Source organism: Mercenaria mercenaria, chromosome 9 (assembly GCF_021730395.1).
Source record: "Mercenaria mercenaria strain notata chromosome 9, MADL_Memer_1, whole genome shotgun sequence".
NCBI classification, from domain to species: Eukaryota; Metazoa; Mollusca; class Bivalvia; order Venerida; family Veneridae; genus Mercenaria; species Mercenaria mercenaria.
Window position 1 is genome coordinate 45,467,074 of NC_069369.1, and position 18,116 is coordinate 45,485,189.

The window sequence follows — 18,116 nt, forward strand, 5'->3', positions numbered from 1 at the left end:
AGTCATGTTAATCAGAATTGTTCGGTTCGAAACGTACTGTTTTAACAACTTTACATAAATTAATTATAACCACAGAATCCCAGCGGGGTTTTTTTTTCTTTCTTTTTTTTAATGGGAATGGTGACAGGGTCCGTTAGGTGGGAAAATCGCGCTGTACATAGCGACTCAAATAGGGGGAAATCGCGTCAGTTTTTCAAAAAATAGTCGATAGAAAAAGACTTAACAGCATATTGTCTTGCGTTTTAAATGGTATGTGGATCTACTAAGACTTCTGGTTGGAATAACAGTAAAAGAAACAGAAGTATTTTTAGTGGATTTTTCCCCCTCAAAAATCGGGGAAAACAAAAACCTTTTCGAATATGGGAATATTAGGCCGACTTTCGGCACCAAAGAAACGGTCTCAAAAACACCGATCATAAAAGCTTCACGTTTTGAAAGCTTTTAAACCTAAAAGAATCCCATTAGGCACTGCCTAAATCCACATATTTTATATGACATAAAAGTTATGTTACTATTTCAAAAAGAGTCCATTATATACACATTTTACAACCGTCGGGTTATTTAATGAGGAGTTGGCAGAATGCTGAACGGATCATTTCCGTTGCAGCTTTTTACACGTATGTTTATATGCGTGACAATGGTAATGAAATTTGTTGCTTCCACATCGGTGAAAATCAAATGTTCTTGCCATAAATACTTCTGTTGCCTGTAAGTCGTGGCCTACCGTAAAGGTTATATATCACTTCATATCCTTTTTGAATCCTGGAATATTTTTCTCCAGTCTTAGATCTTTGTCGTGGAGTGCTTTCTTAGAATTTTCAAACTGAACATTTTCTTTACTTAGTTTTACTTTAGTTTCACGGTCACAGTTACTTGACAGATTGTTTAACTTTGTAACCTCGTTGTTTAAAACATTTAGACTGGATAAATGTTAATTTCCTTTGGTAGAGAGTTTAGTTTGAGTTGCCGTTCATGGGCGTTGTTTAAAGCAGAATTTCGCGGACCTGTTTGTCTTTATACGTCATGCGAATATGCTTTTGAATTGTAACTAGAAAATTTAGTGCGCTTTTTTTTTTGCTACATAGTTAATTTTGAGAAGACGGTCTTGCTTTATTTTCAGCTGTTATCGCAATGACCATATCGTCTGTGGATGTAGCATAATCTGGTGAATTTGCACGTACAATTCACGGGTCATGAAACTCACCGCACGGTACGGAGTGTTCTAATTTAAGAATGAATAGAGAAAATTATAAAACATGCTGCCTTAATTTTTGCATCATGATATATAACCTAATCTGTTTTTGTTTTTATCTGAACCAAACATGTGAAGTTCTCGAAACAAAGCGCTTTAAATCCACCGGGCAGTTCATCTATAGAGGTCTGGTTACAGGACCCCTAGCCATTGTCCTCGGTATCCAGTAACTGATAGAGACATAATGAGTCAACAAATGATTTATCCCAGTACCTTGATAAAGATAAATTAAAAAGAAGACGATCGAGCTTCAAAAATTGGTGAAGAGTTGCAGTAGCGGAACTAGATAGAGTTGTAGGACAAGCGCATTAAAGCTGTACCTTTACGGTTGTCGCCGAATGCTTTATAAACTGAGCATTGAGAAGCGGAAGTTATAATAACTTACTTGCAGACGAGGTTCAGTGTTTTTGGCGAAATACAGCCAAGGCATCCTGGCTATACATTTACGGTAGCTGGATGATAGCATATACGAGCAGAGCATCAAGCAGCAAGGGCAAATATATCGAGTTGCAGCTCTAAATAGAATTACAGGTCTAACTAGCGCTTTGATTTAACAAAGGACATTCAACACAGTCTGTTAGTCCAAAGCAATAATAGTTGCGTCTCTAGCGTGTTCTGGCAAACCTAGCTTTCGAGGTTTACTGTTTTGCTTGCCAGGTGTGTCTGGTTTATTGTTCACCTGAGGTTTTTTTTTACTTGATCCGTTTCAAGCAGGCGGTTTTTGCTTTTTGGTTGAAGTATTTGTAAGCTTGCATTATTCACAACAGTTGCAGTAATTTTTATTTGATATTTATCTTTTTGTAGACGGTCACTAAATAATCAGTTGTTGAAATTCCAACAGGAGGGATGGTAAAATTTATCTGATCAAAAAGTGATTGGAAGGATATTGTCTAGGAGTGTCTATGGCAAAATCCCAGCTTTAATAGTATACGTAAACAGAATTGCAAGTTTATCACATTTAACTTAGTAATAACTACAGTTCTGTGTTGCTTGTTAGAATATTCTTGGTATTGTCATGTAAATTTAGTGTATATGTTCTAAGGTGGCAGTATACTCAGTATTCGAGGGTTCAACGCAATAAGGGTGTATCTACATATAATAATTAAGTCAGTTTTTCATATTTTTAAACAAGTGGAGCACACGAGGTATTTTCCAGAAGAGGTAGGCTGATTAAACTCTATGTTTTTCCTATATAGTCCAACTTGTTTCACCTAGACTGTCAGGCAAGTACAATCACAATAGCTTACACCAGCACCTTGGCACAAGTAGCAGGCAGATTTTTAAAGTTTTCCATAGTTCAGGAACACTTGTCACACCTGCAGCTGCCAGATTTATAATACAATTATATAGACTGCTTTAGCAGAGGTCACCCAAAGAACATTTCTGTGAAATAATTTCACAACTGAACCAGTGGTTTAGCACGAGATATTGCTTGAAGATCTTTCTATGTTTAGCTCTGTTCAATATAAAATCAAGCAAACACTTAAGAAAAGAATATATATATGGATAAGTGATAATTCCTTTTGGTGGCTATGTTTTTGACAAATCAAATTAATTTGAACAACCTTGTTTGAGAGTCACCCAAGGTACATTTATGTACTATTATTAGCTGCAACATACCTGGAACGACTATGCGTATTAGACCTTCCTGAGCATACTTAAGCTGAATGGAGTGCTCTGTGCTGCAAGTTCTGTAAGGGTCAACTGTGATGGTTTCCGCTATGGCGGCTGTTGATTGACAAAGAGAGTTGATATTTTAAAATTTATATCCCCAGTGAAATTGAAGATATCATAAAGACAATTTAGTCACAGTCTAAAGTAAATGAAATCTTACATAAAATAACTAAATAAAAAAGTTCTTGATAAAGTAACACAGAATTTATCACATAGACATTAACTACTCACATGACTGAGCAACATATAGTTTTGGTTACCAAGAGCAACATGTGCTTTGGTTACCATTGTTTGCATAATGATATCCTAACACAAAGAAGTCTGCAAGTAACACAAAGTATTTTTCAATTCAGGCCTTTTTTTACCATTTTGGGAATGCCACCAACACCAGTGGAATTGGGAAAATGCTCTCGGAAATTGTCTTAATTGTGAAATTTGCAAATTACCAAAATCTATGTAAATCTGTGTAAAATATTAATGGATTGCATTTCTGTAATTGTTCAACAGTATAACTGTTGTTTTGATAACCAAATTATACATACAAACTAGCAAAACTATCTTAAAACAGCAAAACAACTAAAAGGTAACTTTCAATTCAGAATGGGGAAAAAAAACAACATACTTCTTTGCTTTCGGTTTACCTCCTTTTACCGGAGGTAGATTTATAGGGAAAATGTTAAAACAAAGTCTTTCAAATGTACTTAACACAAAGTATACTAATGTATCACAAAGTATTTATTCTTGTATTTTTTTATCTCTGCTACTTCAAACAAACTCTAGTTTCTATACCTTTCATAAATCTCAACATGAGTAGAATTCTTCTTCTCTTAAAGATATCTTTGATGTAACAAAAAATGTCAGTGTAACAACAATATAAGGCAAGGAAGTCACCAGTGACAAACTTTATTTCCTATGCCTGCAGGCTTAAAACAATACAATACAATATGTTTATTTCGGCATTAAACATTGTATACAGTTTATAGCCACATATGAAATATTGGTGAGCAAACGAAAAGAATTATATTCAGTTATTAATAGATGTTAGTAAGTGAAAATAGTTACAATCTGTAAACACAGTATTATCAGATGTTGTCAGGGTTTCAATGGAACCAAAAAAGTGGAGATAGTTACAAAAAAATTCAATAATATCATTCAATTTTGTTTTATCAGGGACACATGCTGTACTGGAACAAATGTGACAGTTACAAGTTACACAAATTACATAGTTATCAAGCCACATAAGTTATTTTCAGTTGTTAACAGAGATTATCAGAGGCACTAAGAAATTTAGTGGGTAAAAATAGTTACACATAGTAATAACTGTTGTTGTCACAGTACAGAAGGGACTAAAAATAAAGTGGCAAAAGTATCAACAAAATTTAATGAGGAATGTGGACACTGAAGGACACCGATGCCGGGGCCAGTAGGATAGCTCTCCATATACTTTGTATGGTCTAGCTAAAAATGATACAAACAAAGTTTTAAAGTAAGCGTTTCATCCAGGAAGCAGATATTGATGTATCAGAGCAGGTGTGGTGATTGCTCAAAATCTTGTTGTTCAGTGACAGAAAAAAACAATGAATAAAGTATTGCCATGCAATAGAAAGTGTGATAAATTATCTCTACAGCAGTATAACATATAGTAATGATCTGATATATGTCAATGATGTATATGCAATATTGTGCCGTATTTAAAATATGTTATAGTACGAAATGTTTGGATTAAAGTTTGCGTATCTAAAATTCTACAGTGGTTACGTCTATTTATACATAATATTAAATCCCTTGATGGATGACAGAAGTCTGGACTGGACATGAAAGACCAGATGGACGGACAGAATGATGGATGGGCTGAAAAGCACTAGCTAATAATCCCTGAAACTTGTTTTCAACCAATAGGGGACTAAATAATTTTTGAAATTTGTAATTTTCATGAATATAGTATCATTTTAAATATAATTCTTCAGATTAATCATAAATGTGTCAAGCCTTCTCAGCAATGCATAACGTGTAAATTAAAATACCGTGTGATTAAGTTTTCAGTTATATCTTAACTAGAGCTATCACTGGAGGTGATTAATCAGGGTTATTACAAACAATGAAGCAAAAATTTCAGGACTTTTTGAGGAGTTTTTAAGAATTTTCCCCTTAAATTTCAGCACTTTTTTTTCATTGTTACAGATTAATTACTGGGCAGAATTCAAATTACTCTTGGCTGACAAAATGTTTCCGACATGTCTTTCACTTTTTGTGTTTTCTGTTTGATTTCACTCCATTCCTTCCCATGTTTTCAATGTCAAGTTGTTTTTCACACAATTTACACTCTGCTCACCAATATAAATGCCTATTAGTCGCTGTGTTAGTTTGACCATGGTACACAAATTTACAACTAGTTTTCTTTTTGCTCATCATTTCTTCAAGTATTTAAAGTTCCATAAGGCCTTAAATTTTACGTTAAACACAGATAAAGCATCCATTCAAATAGATGCATTGCAGAATTACAAGGTTTCAAAATTACTATTTTCAATATTACTAATGAAATTATACAGTGAGATCCATAAAGGGAGGCAATCATAAACAATGAGTTCCAGAATATATTTTCTACTGTGTTAATTAAAATTGAAACCTTTGGCAATATGAGAAAACAATTATCGAAAATAGGAATCAACAAGAAAAAGACATATTCTATATCTATAACAAATAAATATGTGGCAGCCACATTTTAAACAAAGGCATTATGAGCCTGTAATAAATATAACAAAACTTCACTGAATTTAAGGAAATTTTAGGCATTTGAAGCACTTTTAAAGCACTTTTAAGAGTCAGGAATAAAATTAAGTATTTTTCTGAAAAGTTCTAACTTTTCAGGGCTTTTTAAGAAAAGGTCATCAAATTTCAGGACTTTTTACGACTATATGAACCCAGTAAATACCCCAAGGTACCACTTTGATACAGGTAAAGTAGAATTTTTGTTGATCATGACTTTTCACTTCAAACTGACCTTGACCTTGGACTATGTGACTAGGTTTGTTCACTCTGTATGTCGTCATGATGAGGTCAAAAACTGAAGCTAGTATTTTTAAAATCTTTCAAGTGGTAGATAAAGTATGGAGCAGCCAAGAAATGTAGCTATTTTACTGTGATCTTCAACTTGGATCCAATGTAAACATTTATCTGTAAATATTTGAAGTCTGAATTAAAGTTATTCAACCTCTGACTTTCAAGTGTGACTGTGACCTTCAATCTAGTGACCTTACCAGTGTACTCTGCATAAGGTCTTGATATTGTAAAGAACTGATGCTTGTTGTATGAAAATCCTTCAGTTTAGAAGATCTGGAATTAATTTATTAGACCTTTTACCTCCAAGCATGACCTTGAACTTCTACCTAGTGAGATTGGTTGTGCATGATTATCAGTATATACCGTAATCATGTTGAAAATTTATGTGTAGTTTTTTGAAAGTCAATAAGCCAGTCTGAAATAAAGCTATTTGAACTCCCAAGTGTTACCTTGACCTTGGACCTAGTGTTATGAGTTGTTGTTCAAATTATCTTGACAAGGTAACAACTGATGCGTCTGATGAAAATCTTTCCAGTGATTTAAAAGGCATGGAGCAGACACAAAGTTAATGTACTGAACCTTTTATCTCCAAGTGTCACCTTGACCTTAGACCTAGTGACCTGGTTTATGCACTTTGCCCATTATCTCAATATCATAAACAATTGACGCTAGTTTTATAAAAATTCTTTAAAAGCGTTAGAGAATATATGGATCAGACATTAAGTAAACCTATTAGACTGTGATCTTGACTTTGAACCTTGTGGTGTTGGTTGTGCACTGTGTGCATGGTTTTGATGAAGTAAACAAATGATGCTAGTTTTGTGAAAATTCTTCCAGCACACAAATTTAAGCTATTAGATTTTTGACTATCCCATGACATACCATTCTAATTTTTGATGTAATGTCACTGTGAACATTCAACAGTTATTTGAAAATCCATTAAACTGTTTTGGAAAAGAATTACGGTCAGACCAATTAGTGGACAAGAATGACTCCAACACCGCCCCAATATGCTTCATATCTAGGGTTATATCGATACAAAAATCCTGACACTACAAATTTTTTTACAAGAATGTAACTATACATAATGGATGACACTATAAAATATAATCTAGTGTTATCAATCATTTGGCTTATATATATTCAATCCACTGGCTAATTATGAAGCAGGTGTGGGCAGTTCATTCTACCAGCATTTTCACAGTCAACACTATTTTAATGTTTCCATGATACTTCATGCAAAAAATGTTTTCATGCAATGTAAAAGTCATTGAAACATCAGCTGTATGTTATCATCTCAGTATAGTATAAAGTTGTGGAAGAATTGATACATCAATTGTAAGCCAACTGCGGTCTTGTCAGCATATCCACTAAAGCACAAAAGATGGTGGACCCCAAACTCTGTTGCCGATCTGAAACAGTTAAACAGAAAATAAACAGCGTTATCACTAAAGTTGATTAATACCCCCAGACACCACTTTGATACACAGAAAGTAAAATGTTGCAATCATGACCTTTGTCCTTCAAGTGTATCATTGAGCTTGGACCTAGTGACTTGGTTTCTGTGTTCTGAATGTCGTCTTGCTGATAACTACTGACGCTAGTTTTACGAAATTCTTAAGATTTTTTTTGGTAAGGAGTACATAATACATGGTTGAATAAAACAGGTGTAGTAATTAAAAATTAATCACAACATGAGTATTATAATCATGACATGCACACTAACACAAAAAAGACTAATCTCTAATTTCCATTGTCACACACACAGTGGTCCTTTGTGCTGATGGCATGACGTAGAGAGGCAATGAATCAATGTTCTAATGAGCTAAAAACAAAAAATAGGGTATCATAATAAAAATATCCCATTTGCATGGAGATTCCGAATTATCACATGATCAGAATCTATCATATATGTAGCTTGAAAGACTAAAATTGCACTTAAATACTCTTTGTACTAAAACAAGAAGGCCAAGATGGCCCTAGGTTGCTCACCTGAGAAACACAACATAACAGTGTAATTTGTAAACATGTTTGACCTAGTGATTTCATGGAAACAAATATTCTGGCCAATTTTCATTAGGATTGGACCAAAAATGTGATCTCGAGTTTAAACAAGTATTTTCTTTGATATGACCTAGTGACCTAGTTTTTGACCCCAGATGACCCATTTTTAACTTGACCTAGATTTTAACAAGGCAATTATTCTGACCAAACTTCATGAAGATCAATTGAAAAATACAGTCTCTATCGCATACACAAGGTTTTTCTTTGATTTGACCTAGTGACCTGGTTTTTGACCCCCGATGACCCATACTCGAACTCTACCTAGAATTTATCAAGGCAATCATTCTGACCAAAACTCAAGAAGATCAATTGAAAAATACAGCCTCTATCGCATGCACAAGGTTTTTCTTTGATTTGACCTAATGACCTGATTTTTGACCCCAGATGACCCATTTTTGAACTCAGTCTAGATTTCATCAAGGTTATCATTCTGACCAAATTTCATGAAGATTAGTTGAAAAATACAGCCTCTATCGCTTACACAAGCTAAATGGTGACAGACAGATGGACGCCGGACAACCATCGATCACAATAACTCATCTGAGCATTGCTCAGGTGAGCTAATAAAAATCAAATTAAATGATCTAATAGATTGTGTTATATGGCATCCTTAAATGCAAGAGGATTATCAATCTTAGTGATACTATGAGGGACTTTATTCCACAGTGTACAGCCTAGATAGCAAAAAGATTTGGACCCAAAACTTTTAACTTTTGGAACAGCAAAGGCACCCTTGTGATTGAGTCTTGTCCAATAATTATGAACTGTACCTTTAGGTGTAAATTGTTCTCCCGGGTATTCTGGAGCTAAACCATTTTTAACCTTAAAGACATGACATAGCATAATCTGCTCAACTCGTTTATAAATTTACTGGTAGCCAATTAAGAAATTTAAAATGTTCTTGATTGATGTGAGTTCTGGAAGTAAGGTTGAGCACAAATCTTATTTACTTATTCTGAGTGGTCCGTAATTTATTCTTTAAGACCCGAGTCTGGCCATTATACCATATGGAACAGGCATAGTCATAATGACACAGAATCCTTCCAATGGTTAAGGAGATAAGGCCCTGTACTATCTGAATTTTGACCTCTAAGTGTGACCTTGACTTGGACCTAATGACCTGGGTTTTGCATGGTTGATGCTAATAATAAATGCTAATTTTATGAAATAAATTATTGCTATTTTGAAGATATGTAGTGGATGCTGAATTAAGCTATTTGATCTTTGACCTCTAAGACTGACCTTGACCTTGAACTTAGTGACCTAGATCATGTGCTGTTCAGGTCATCCAGACGAGGTTAAGAATTGATGCTAGTTTTATGAAAATCTCCCCAACAGTTTAGAAGATATGGGGCAGACAAGATGTTAAGCTATTTTACCTCCATTTTTGACCTTGACCTTGGACCTAATGAAACTATAACTGTCACAGGAGTGACGAATAATACCACCGCAATACGGCCTTGTCACAGAAGTACGGCAACCATAAGAAAGAAATGGCCACAAGAAGGTGCCTGGACAAGCCTAAAAAATTAGTTGTGGCCATGGTTGATAACTATGTGAAAAATTTGTGGTTTGCAGCCAATGTCAAAGTCGAACTTGTTCTATATTTGATGATGTTACACCTGTGTATCAAAAATTATTTAAATAGGTCAACCCTTTCATGAGTCCAGAAACTATGAGTTTGGCAAATATTAAGTTGGAAAGGGGCCATAACTACGTCAAACAAGAGCACCGCCTTGCGGGTGCTGACGCTCATCTGATTTTTTTTGTATAATAGAAATATTGTCCTACCCATGATTTTCTAAGTCTAAAAAGGGCCATCATTCTTGCAAAAAGCAGGATAGAGTTATGTTTCTTGATGTACAGTGTCCACTTATGATTGTGAAAAACTGTTGCAAGTTTTAAAGCAATAGCTTTGATAGTTTATGAGAAAAGTTGCCTTAAACATAATACTCAACCAAGAAAATGATTTTCTAAGTCCAAAAGGGGCAATAATTATTGCAAAAAGCAGGATGGAGTTATGTTGCTTGCAGGGTCAGCTTATGATGGTGAACAAGTGTTGCAAGTTTCAAAGCAATAGCTTTGATAGTTTAAGAGAAAAAGTTGACCTAAACATAAAACTTAACCAAGAAATCTGATATTTTCTAAGTCCAAAAGGGGCCATAAATCTTGCAAAAAGCAGGATGGAGTTATGTTTCTTGCTGTACAGGGTCAGCTTATGATGGTGAACAAGTGTTGCAAGTTTTAAAGCAATAGCTTTGATAGTTTAGGATAAAAGCTGACCTAAACATAAAACTTAACCAAGAAAACTGATTTTCTAAGTCCAAAGGGGCAATAATTCTTGCAAAAAGCAAGATGGAGTTATGTTTCTTGATGTACAGGGTCTGCTTATGATGGTGAACAAGTATTCCAAGTTTCAAAGCAATAGCTTTGATAGTTTAGGAGAAAAGTTGACCTAAACATAAAACTTAACCAAGAAATCTGATATTTTCTAAGTACAAAAGGGGCCATAAATCTTGCAAAAAGCAAGATGGAGTTATGTTTCTTGCTATACAGGGTCAGCTTATGATGGTGAACAAGTCTTCCAAGTTTCAAAGCAATAGCTTTGATAGTTTAGGAGAAAAGCTGACCTAAACATAAAACTTAACCAGGCAACGCCGACGCAGACGCCGACGCCGACGCCGACAACCGCTCAAGTGATGACAATAACTCATCATTTTTTTTCAAAAAATCAGATGAGCTAAAAATGGTGGTTTGTAGGCAAAGTCGAATTTGACTTGTATTTTACGATGTTACACCTGTGTACCAAAAATCATTTAAATCTGTCTAGCCTTTCATGAGTTATTGTCTGGGAAACTATGAGTTTAGCAAGTTTTAAGTTGGAAAGCAGCCATAACTACGTAAAACAAGAGCTGTCTCCGTAGGATGACACATGCCCCCGATGGCACTTTGAATGAATAGTTATGGCCGATGTTAAGAGTTTAGGACCTTTGACCTACGGAGCTGGGTCTTGCGCGCGACACATCGTCTTACTGTGTCACACATTCATGCATAGTAATTTTAAAATCCATGCATGAATGACAAAGATATGGACCGGACATGCCCATCAATGCACTATCATGAAAAATGATCTTTAACGTCTAAGTGTGACCTTGACCTTTGAGCTACGGACCTGGGTCTTGCGTGTGACACGTCGTCTTACTGTGGTACACATTCATGCCAAGTTATTTGAAAATCCATCCATCGATGACAAAGATATGGACCGGACACACCCATCAATGCACTATCCTTTAACGTCTAAGTGTGACCTTGACCTTTGAGCTACGGACCTGGGTCTTGCGCACTGCACGTCGTCTTACTGTGGTACACATTCATGCCAAGTTATTTGAAAATCCATCCATCGATGACAAAGATATGGACCGGACACGCCCATCAATGCACTATCCTTTAACGTCTAAGTGTGACCTTGACCTTTGAGCTACTGACCTGGGTCTTACGCACTGCACGTCGTCTTACTGTGGTACACATTCATGCCAAGTTATTTGAAAATCCATCCATCGATGACAAAGATATGGACCGGACACGCCCATCAGTGCACTATCCTTTAACGTCTAAGTGTGACCTTGACCTTTGAGCTACGGACCTGGGTCTTGCGCACTGCACGTCGTCTTACTGTGGTACACATTCATGCCAAGCTATTTGAAAATCCATCCATCGATGACAAAGATATGGACCGGACACGAAAATTGCGGACGGACTGACAGACCGACAGACAGACAGACGGTTCAAAAACTATATGCCTCCCTTCGGGGGCATAAAAATTGGTGGTTTGTAGCCAAAGTCGAACTTGACCTGGATTTTATGATGTTACACCTGTGTACCAAAAATTATTTAAATCTGTCAAGCCTTTCATTAGTTATTGTCCAGAAACCATGAGTTTGGCAAATCTTATGTTGGAAAAGGGCCATAACTATGTCAAACAAGAGGACCATGATGGTCCTGAATCGCTCACCTCTTCCGACATGACCCAGTTTTGAGTATGACGTCGTTTTTTCTATTATTTGACATAGTGACCTAGTTTTTGAGCTCATGTGACCCAGTTTTGAACTTGACCTAGATATTATCAAGATAAAAATTCTGACCAATTTTCATGAAGATCCATTGAAAAATATGGTCTCTAGAGAGGTCACAAGGTTTTTCTATTATTTGACCTATGGACCTAGTTTTCTAAGGTACGTGACCCTGTTTTGAACTTTACCTAGATATTATCAAGGTGAACATTCTCACTAATTTTCATGAAGATCTCATGAAAAATATGGCCTCTAGAGAGGTCACAAGCTTTTTCTATTTTTATACCTACTGACCTAGTTTTTAACCGCACGTGACCCAGTTTCGAAACTGACCTAGATATCATCAAGGTGAACATTCAGATCAATTTTCATGAAGATCCATTGAAAAATATGGCCTCTAGAGAGGTCAAAAGATTTTAATTATTTTAGACCTACTGACCTAGTTTTTGACCGCAGTTGACCCAGTTTCAAACCTGACCTAGATATCATCAAGATGAACATTCAGACCAACTTTCATACAGATCCCATAAAAAGTATGGCCTCTAGAGAGTCACAAGGTTTTTTTATTATTTGACCTACTGACCTAGTTTTTTATGACACGTGACCCAGTTTCAAACTTGATCTAGATATCATCAAGGTGAACATTCTGACCAATTTTCATGAAGATCTATTCAAGGGTATGGCCTCTAGAGAGGTCACAAGGTTTTTCTATTTTAAGACCTACTGACCTAGTTTTTGATCGCAGTTGACCCAGTTTCAAACTTGACCTATATATCATCAAGAAAAACATTCAGACCAACTTTCATACAGATCCCATGAAAAATACGGCCTTTAGAGAGGTCACAAGGTTTTTCATTATTTGACCTACTGACCTACTTTTTGAAGGCAAGTGACCCAGTTTCAAACTTGACCTAGATATCATCAAGATGAACATTCAGACCAACTTTCATACAGATCTCATGAAAAATATGGCCTCTAGAGAGGTCACAAGGTTTTTCTATTATTTGATCTACTGACCTAGTTTTTGATGGCACGTGACCCACTTTTGAACTTGACCTAGATATCATCAAGGTGAACATTCTGACAAATTTTCATGAAGATCTCATGAAATATATGGCCTCTAGAGAGGTCACAAGGTTTTTCTATTTTTAGACCTACTGACCTAGTTTTTGACCGCACGTGACCCAGTTTCGAACTTGACCTAGATATCATCAAGATGAATATTCAGACCAACTTTCATACAGATCCCATGGAAAATATGGCCTTTAGAGAGGTCACAAGGGTTTTCTATTATTTGACCTACTGACCTAGTTTTTGAAGGCACGTGACCCACTTTCGAACTTGACCTAGATATCATCAAGGTGAACGTTCTGACCAATTTTCATGAAGATCTTATAAAATATATGGCCTCTAGAGAGGTCACAAGGTTTTTCTATTTTTAGACCTACTGACCTAGTTTTTGATGGCACGTGACCCAGTTTCGAACTTGACCTAGATATCATCAAGGTGAACATTCTGACCAATTTTCATGAAGATCTTGTGAAATATATGGCCTCTAAAGAGGTCACAAGGTTTTTCTATTTTTAGACCTACTGACCTAGTTTTTGATGGCACGTGACCCAGTTTCGAACTTGACCTAGATATCATCAAGATGAACATTCTGACTAACTTTCATAAAGATCCCATGAAAAATGTGACCTCTAGAGTGGTCACAAGCAAAAGTTTACGGACGGACGGACGCACGGACGACGGACACCGCGCGATCACAAAAGCTCACCTTGTCACTTTGTGACAGGTGAGCTAAAAATGGTGGTTTGTAGGCAAAGTCTAACTTGACCTGTATTTTATGATGTTACACCTGTGTACCAAAATTTATTTAAATCTGTCAAGCCTTTCATGAGTTATTGTCCAGAAACCATAAAAACCAACAGACCAACCGACAAGCTCACTCCTATATACCCCCCAACATTTGTTTGTAAAGTTTGCACTCTGCATGCCAACTGATGCTAGTTTTATGAAAATCTTCCAAGCGGTTCAGACAATATGGAGCAGACAAAAGTTTGAGTTGTGTGGCTTCTCACCTCCAAATGTGACCTTGATGAGGTTAAAAGTCTTATGGTGGTTCAAAAATTATATGGAGCTGACATGATGAATGCACAGACTGACGGACATGCATGCACTCCAATAAAGTCCATATTTTTTGTAACTGGGGGTATCGCTAGCAAGCAGCTGTGGCTTATAATGATTATTTAGTGGGTAATATTTTGATGCTGCCTGCCAGGAGGCTATAGCTGGCCTGAATAGTAAAATAATCTTTTGAAGGCCATTGACAACTATTCTGTCATGGCTGATTAATGCCTCATTGCTGACAGCATCAAAGTCCCAATGTCTTTAATAAGTATGTTTTTATTTAACAGTGAACAACCTGTTAGCACTTCTTTTCCAACAGTATTTCAGTTATGTAGCAGGCAGTTAACCTAACCATTTGTCCTTCATTTTGTACAAGTACTTTACAATTAACAGCCTACTTCCAAACATGAATCTGAGGTGTCAGACAAAATTTTGATGACATAATGTGCTCTATAAAATCATCACAGAAAACATAGGCTTTATCCTTTGATCAAACACATGACCATACCATAAATCTGGGTTCTCCCTACTGGACTAAGTGGGTGGGCAGTATACCGTGAGTGTGCTCTCCCTACTGAACTTAGAAAGTGGGCAGTATACCGTGAGTGTGCTCTCCCTATTGAACTAAGTGTGTTGGCAGTATACCGCGAGTATGCTCTCCTTACTGAACTAAGTGGGTGGGTAGTATACCACAAGTGTGCTCTCCCTACTGAACTAAGTGGGTGGGCAGTATACTGTGAAGTGCAATAAATCCACATAAAAATATCTTATACTATACCTTGAGCAGGTGAAGCTGGGTTAAGATCTGCCTGTGCTTCATCATTCTCTGCACCATTCTGCAAATGTTCACCTTGACCATCACCAACATTCATACCAGTCTGTGGTAAATTTTGTGTAGATTTTTCTGTGGAGACCATCTCCACACATTTAACTTCAGTTTGACTTGTACTGATGTCAGTCTGGTTATTAAACTGATCAACATTGTCAGCAAGTTTGAAGTTTTCCATATTTATCCGAGACTGATTCACAAATGTTTCAGGACCATGTACTGGCTTATTTCCACTTTTCTGTGATAAATTTTGTAAAACCTGGTTCCCAGGATCTGAGATTATTTGGTCATTAACTGGTGTCTGTACTGCTGAACAGCTATAACCTGAATCAGGAGTCGTGTCTGCTGCACTGAGTGACTGCAGATTCATTGAAAGAGCATCCTGATCAATCCTGTGTATATTAAGGCTACTTGGTGTCATTGAAGGTGGAGTATCATCTTGAATTGACTGCTGTTTATAGGAGAAGGATCCATTCACATCAGCAGTGAGATCAGTATCTTTAGATAAACTTTGCAGACTTCTGTACTCTGACTTCCTCTTCACATTATTGTTGCAATTTTCATTGTTATTACTGCCCGGTTGACTTGCTGACTGCATATTTACAGTTTCAGTTTTTGTGGCAGAAATGAGCTCTTCACAAACTGGTGTATAACCCATTGCTTTTGGTCCACCAATATCACTAAACTGTTCACTTTCTAAGACATCACTGCCTCTACAACCTGTGTGGTGGTCGCCTTTTAACAGGTGAACAGTTTGCTCTGACATGTTTATTTTATTGGTTGTCTCATCAGGAGAGTTTCTCACTTGCTTTTCTGGCACACTCACTACTTTGGCTGATGGCAGGGACATGGAGGGACCTTGCTGAAGCTGAACCAGGTCTGATGACAACCTGGGTATCTCTGGTGTTGATCTTGACTTAAGCTCAATAACAGCAGTCTCTGCTTTCAATTCCCGAGCAACATATGTTGTGTGCTGTTGTCTGTCACCTTAAATAGAGAATGGCCTAATATTTTAATACAGACATATATGTATAGAACTTCTTATATGCTTGCTATCAACCAAGGTTGGTGACAGTATATCAATCCTAAACCTGAAACCATCTTTTTGATGAACCTAGTGAAATTATTTTTTATCTATTTTAGATAACTGTGACCTTGACTGTATGGCATTTAAATGACACTTTTTTTCCATTACAAAAAAAGTTGAGGCCAAGACTGGGATTACCTGTCTGCTACCCTCCAAACTTTCTACATCACAAAAAGTCGAACAATCAACCCCTTTGTCTTCTGCACAATGATGGGATTTTGAAAGAAAGCAAATTAATTAAGTTACTTAATTCCAAACTAAACTTACTAAGCAAAACTGTTTTTCTGTTTTTAGTAACAGTGACCTTGACTTTGACCTAAGTGATCCCAAATGCATTTCTACCAATTACCTTGATGAAAGTTATCTACCCACCAAGTTTGTTGACAATAGCTGTACCAAAATACAGATACTGAGTGGTAACCATTTTATTATCTTTAGTAACAGTGACTCCAAATACAGTCCAAGCCAGATCTTCATATACGCTTGTTATATACCAAATTTGGTGATAGTATATCTATCCTAACTAAAGTTATACAGTAAACCAGAAACCACTTTTTTGACAAACACAGTGACAATTTTGTCCATTTTTAATAAATGTGACCTTGACCTTGACCCTACTGTATCTTGATATCTCTTTTTCTCTTATTTAAATACTAGAACAAAAAAAGAGAGACAAAAATAAGGCCCAGAAAAGGATTAAACCACTGCCCTTCTGCTGCCCTCCAAAATTTCTAAATTACAAAAGTTACAACAGACCAAGTTTTTAGCTCACTGACCTATGGGGAAAATGTCTAAGAATGCAGATTTATTAAGTTAGGCTGACCTTGAATTTGACCCACTGATCATAAAATTCCAACCTTAGTTTTTCTGTAAGCTGTCTTTAGATCAAGTTTAATTAAAATATACCATATCAAACTAAAGTTATTGAATGGGAGCTGTGTTTTCTGTTTAAGTAACAGTGGCCTTGATCTTTGGTCCACTGAACCCAAATGCAATCAAAACCTTGATCTTACTATAAGCTACCTAAACGCAAAGTTGCATTTGAATATCTCAACTCAAATTAAAGCCCTTGAGCAGAAACGATCAGTAACATGCCGACTGGCCCCACTGTCCCACATCTGCCCAGACAACGGTGTAACCCATTCAAAGAAAACCTGATTACCAAAGTTTCATGCAAATGACAAGCTCAAATAAATTTTCTTTATGAAAGTTTGTTGAAGGGTACTGTAGTAGGTATTTTATGCTTTGATATTTGTTAAAATGAATACAAATCCTCTAATGTATTATTCATTCTAAAATAAAATGTTATGAAGCAACATGAAATAAGAAATATAAAACTATTAAGTAATATTTAAGAACTTATGAAAAAAAAAAAAAAAAAGAATTACATCAAAATTGAATGACACATGCACCCTGAAAAATGCTTGAGAGAATAAAATATAATGTCAACAAAAGGGACATAATGACCTTTAGTTGCTCACCTGACCTTGACTGCTTGACCTTGAATATATATATGACACACTATCATGAGTGGTAGTCATTGTGTATAGTATGAAAAACAAGCAAATTCGATGAATTGGTATCCCCCGCCGAAAGGGTTTGTGGTGAGGAATGGCAAAAAGATATATCCGGCAAAAAGTTAAGGATGTTAATAAGAAGCAAATAATTTCATTAGTCAAAATCAACTTAACAGAAAACAAATGTTTAATTAAAGAGTACATAATAAATGTATGATACTTTGATCCTGACTAAAGAATTTATTTTGAATGGGATATGCTTACTGCAATAAGCTTAGCTTTTAAAATTAAATGCAGTTAATTGAAATGTGAGCTTGAAGTTTAACTGGAACGAAATATTGTTGCTGTTTAACATTTGAACTTAAAAGAACAGATGTCCTTAAGAGAACATAGGTAAGATATCTTGAACATGGCTGAGGGTAAGGTTTGTGCA

At 36.1% G+C, this 18,116-nt stretch overlaps 1 protein-coding gene across 1 annotated transcript in view; it reads right to left on the minus strand.

Annotated features, from left to right (window-relative positions):
* Positions 1-3,000: 3,000 nt before the first annotated feature.
* Positions 3,001-18,116, minus strand: part of LOC123547013 (uncharacterized) — a 59,174-nt gene continuing 44,058 nt past the window's right edge. The window contains exons 8-9 of the mRNA XM_045333748.2: positions 15,029-16,066; positions 3,001-7,398 (exon numbers count right to left, since the gene is read on the minus strand). Of these exons, the coding sequence (XP_045189683.2) occupies positions 7,319-7,398; positions 15,029-16,066 (1,118 nt within the window). The 3' untranslated portion in view covers positions 3,001-7,318. The remainder of the gene's footprint in view (positions 7,399-15,028; positions 16,067-18,116) is intronic.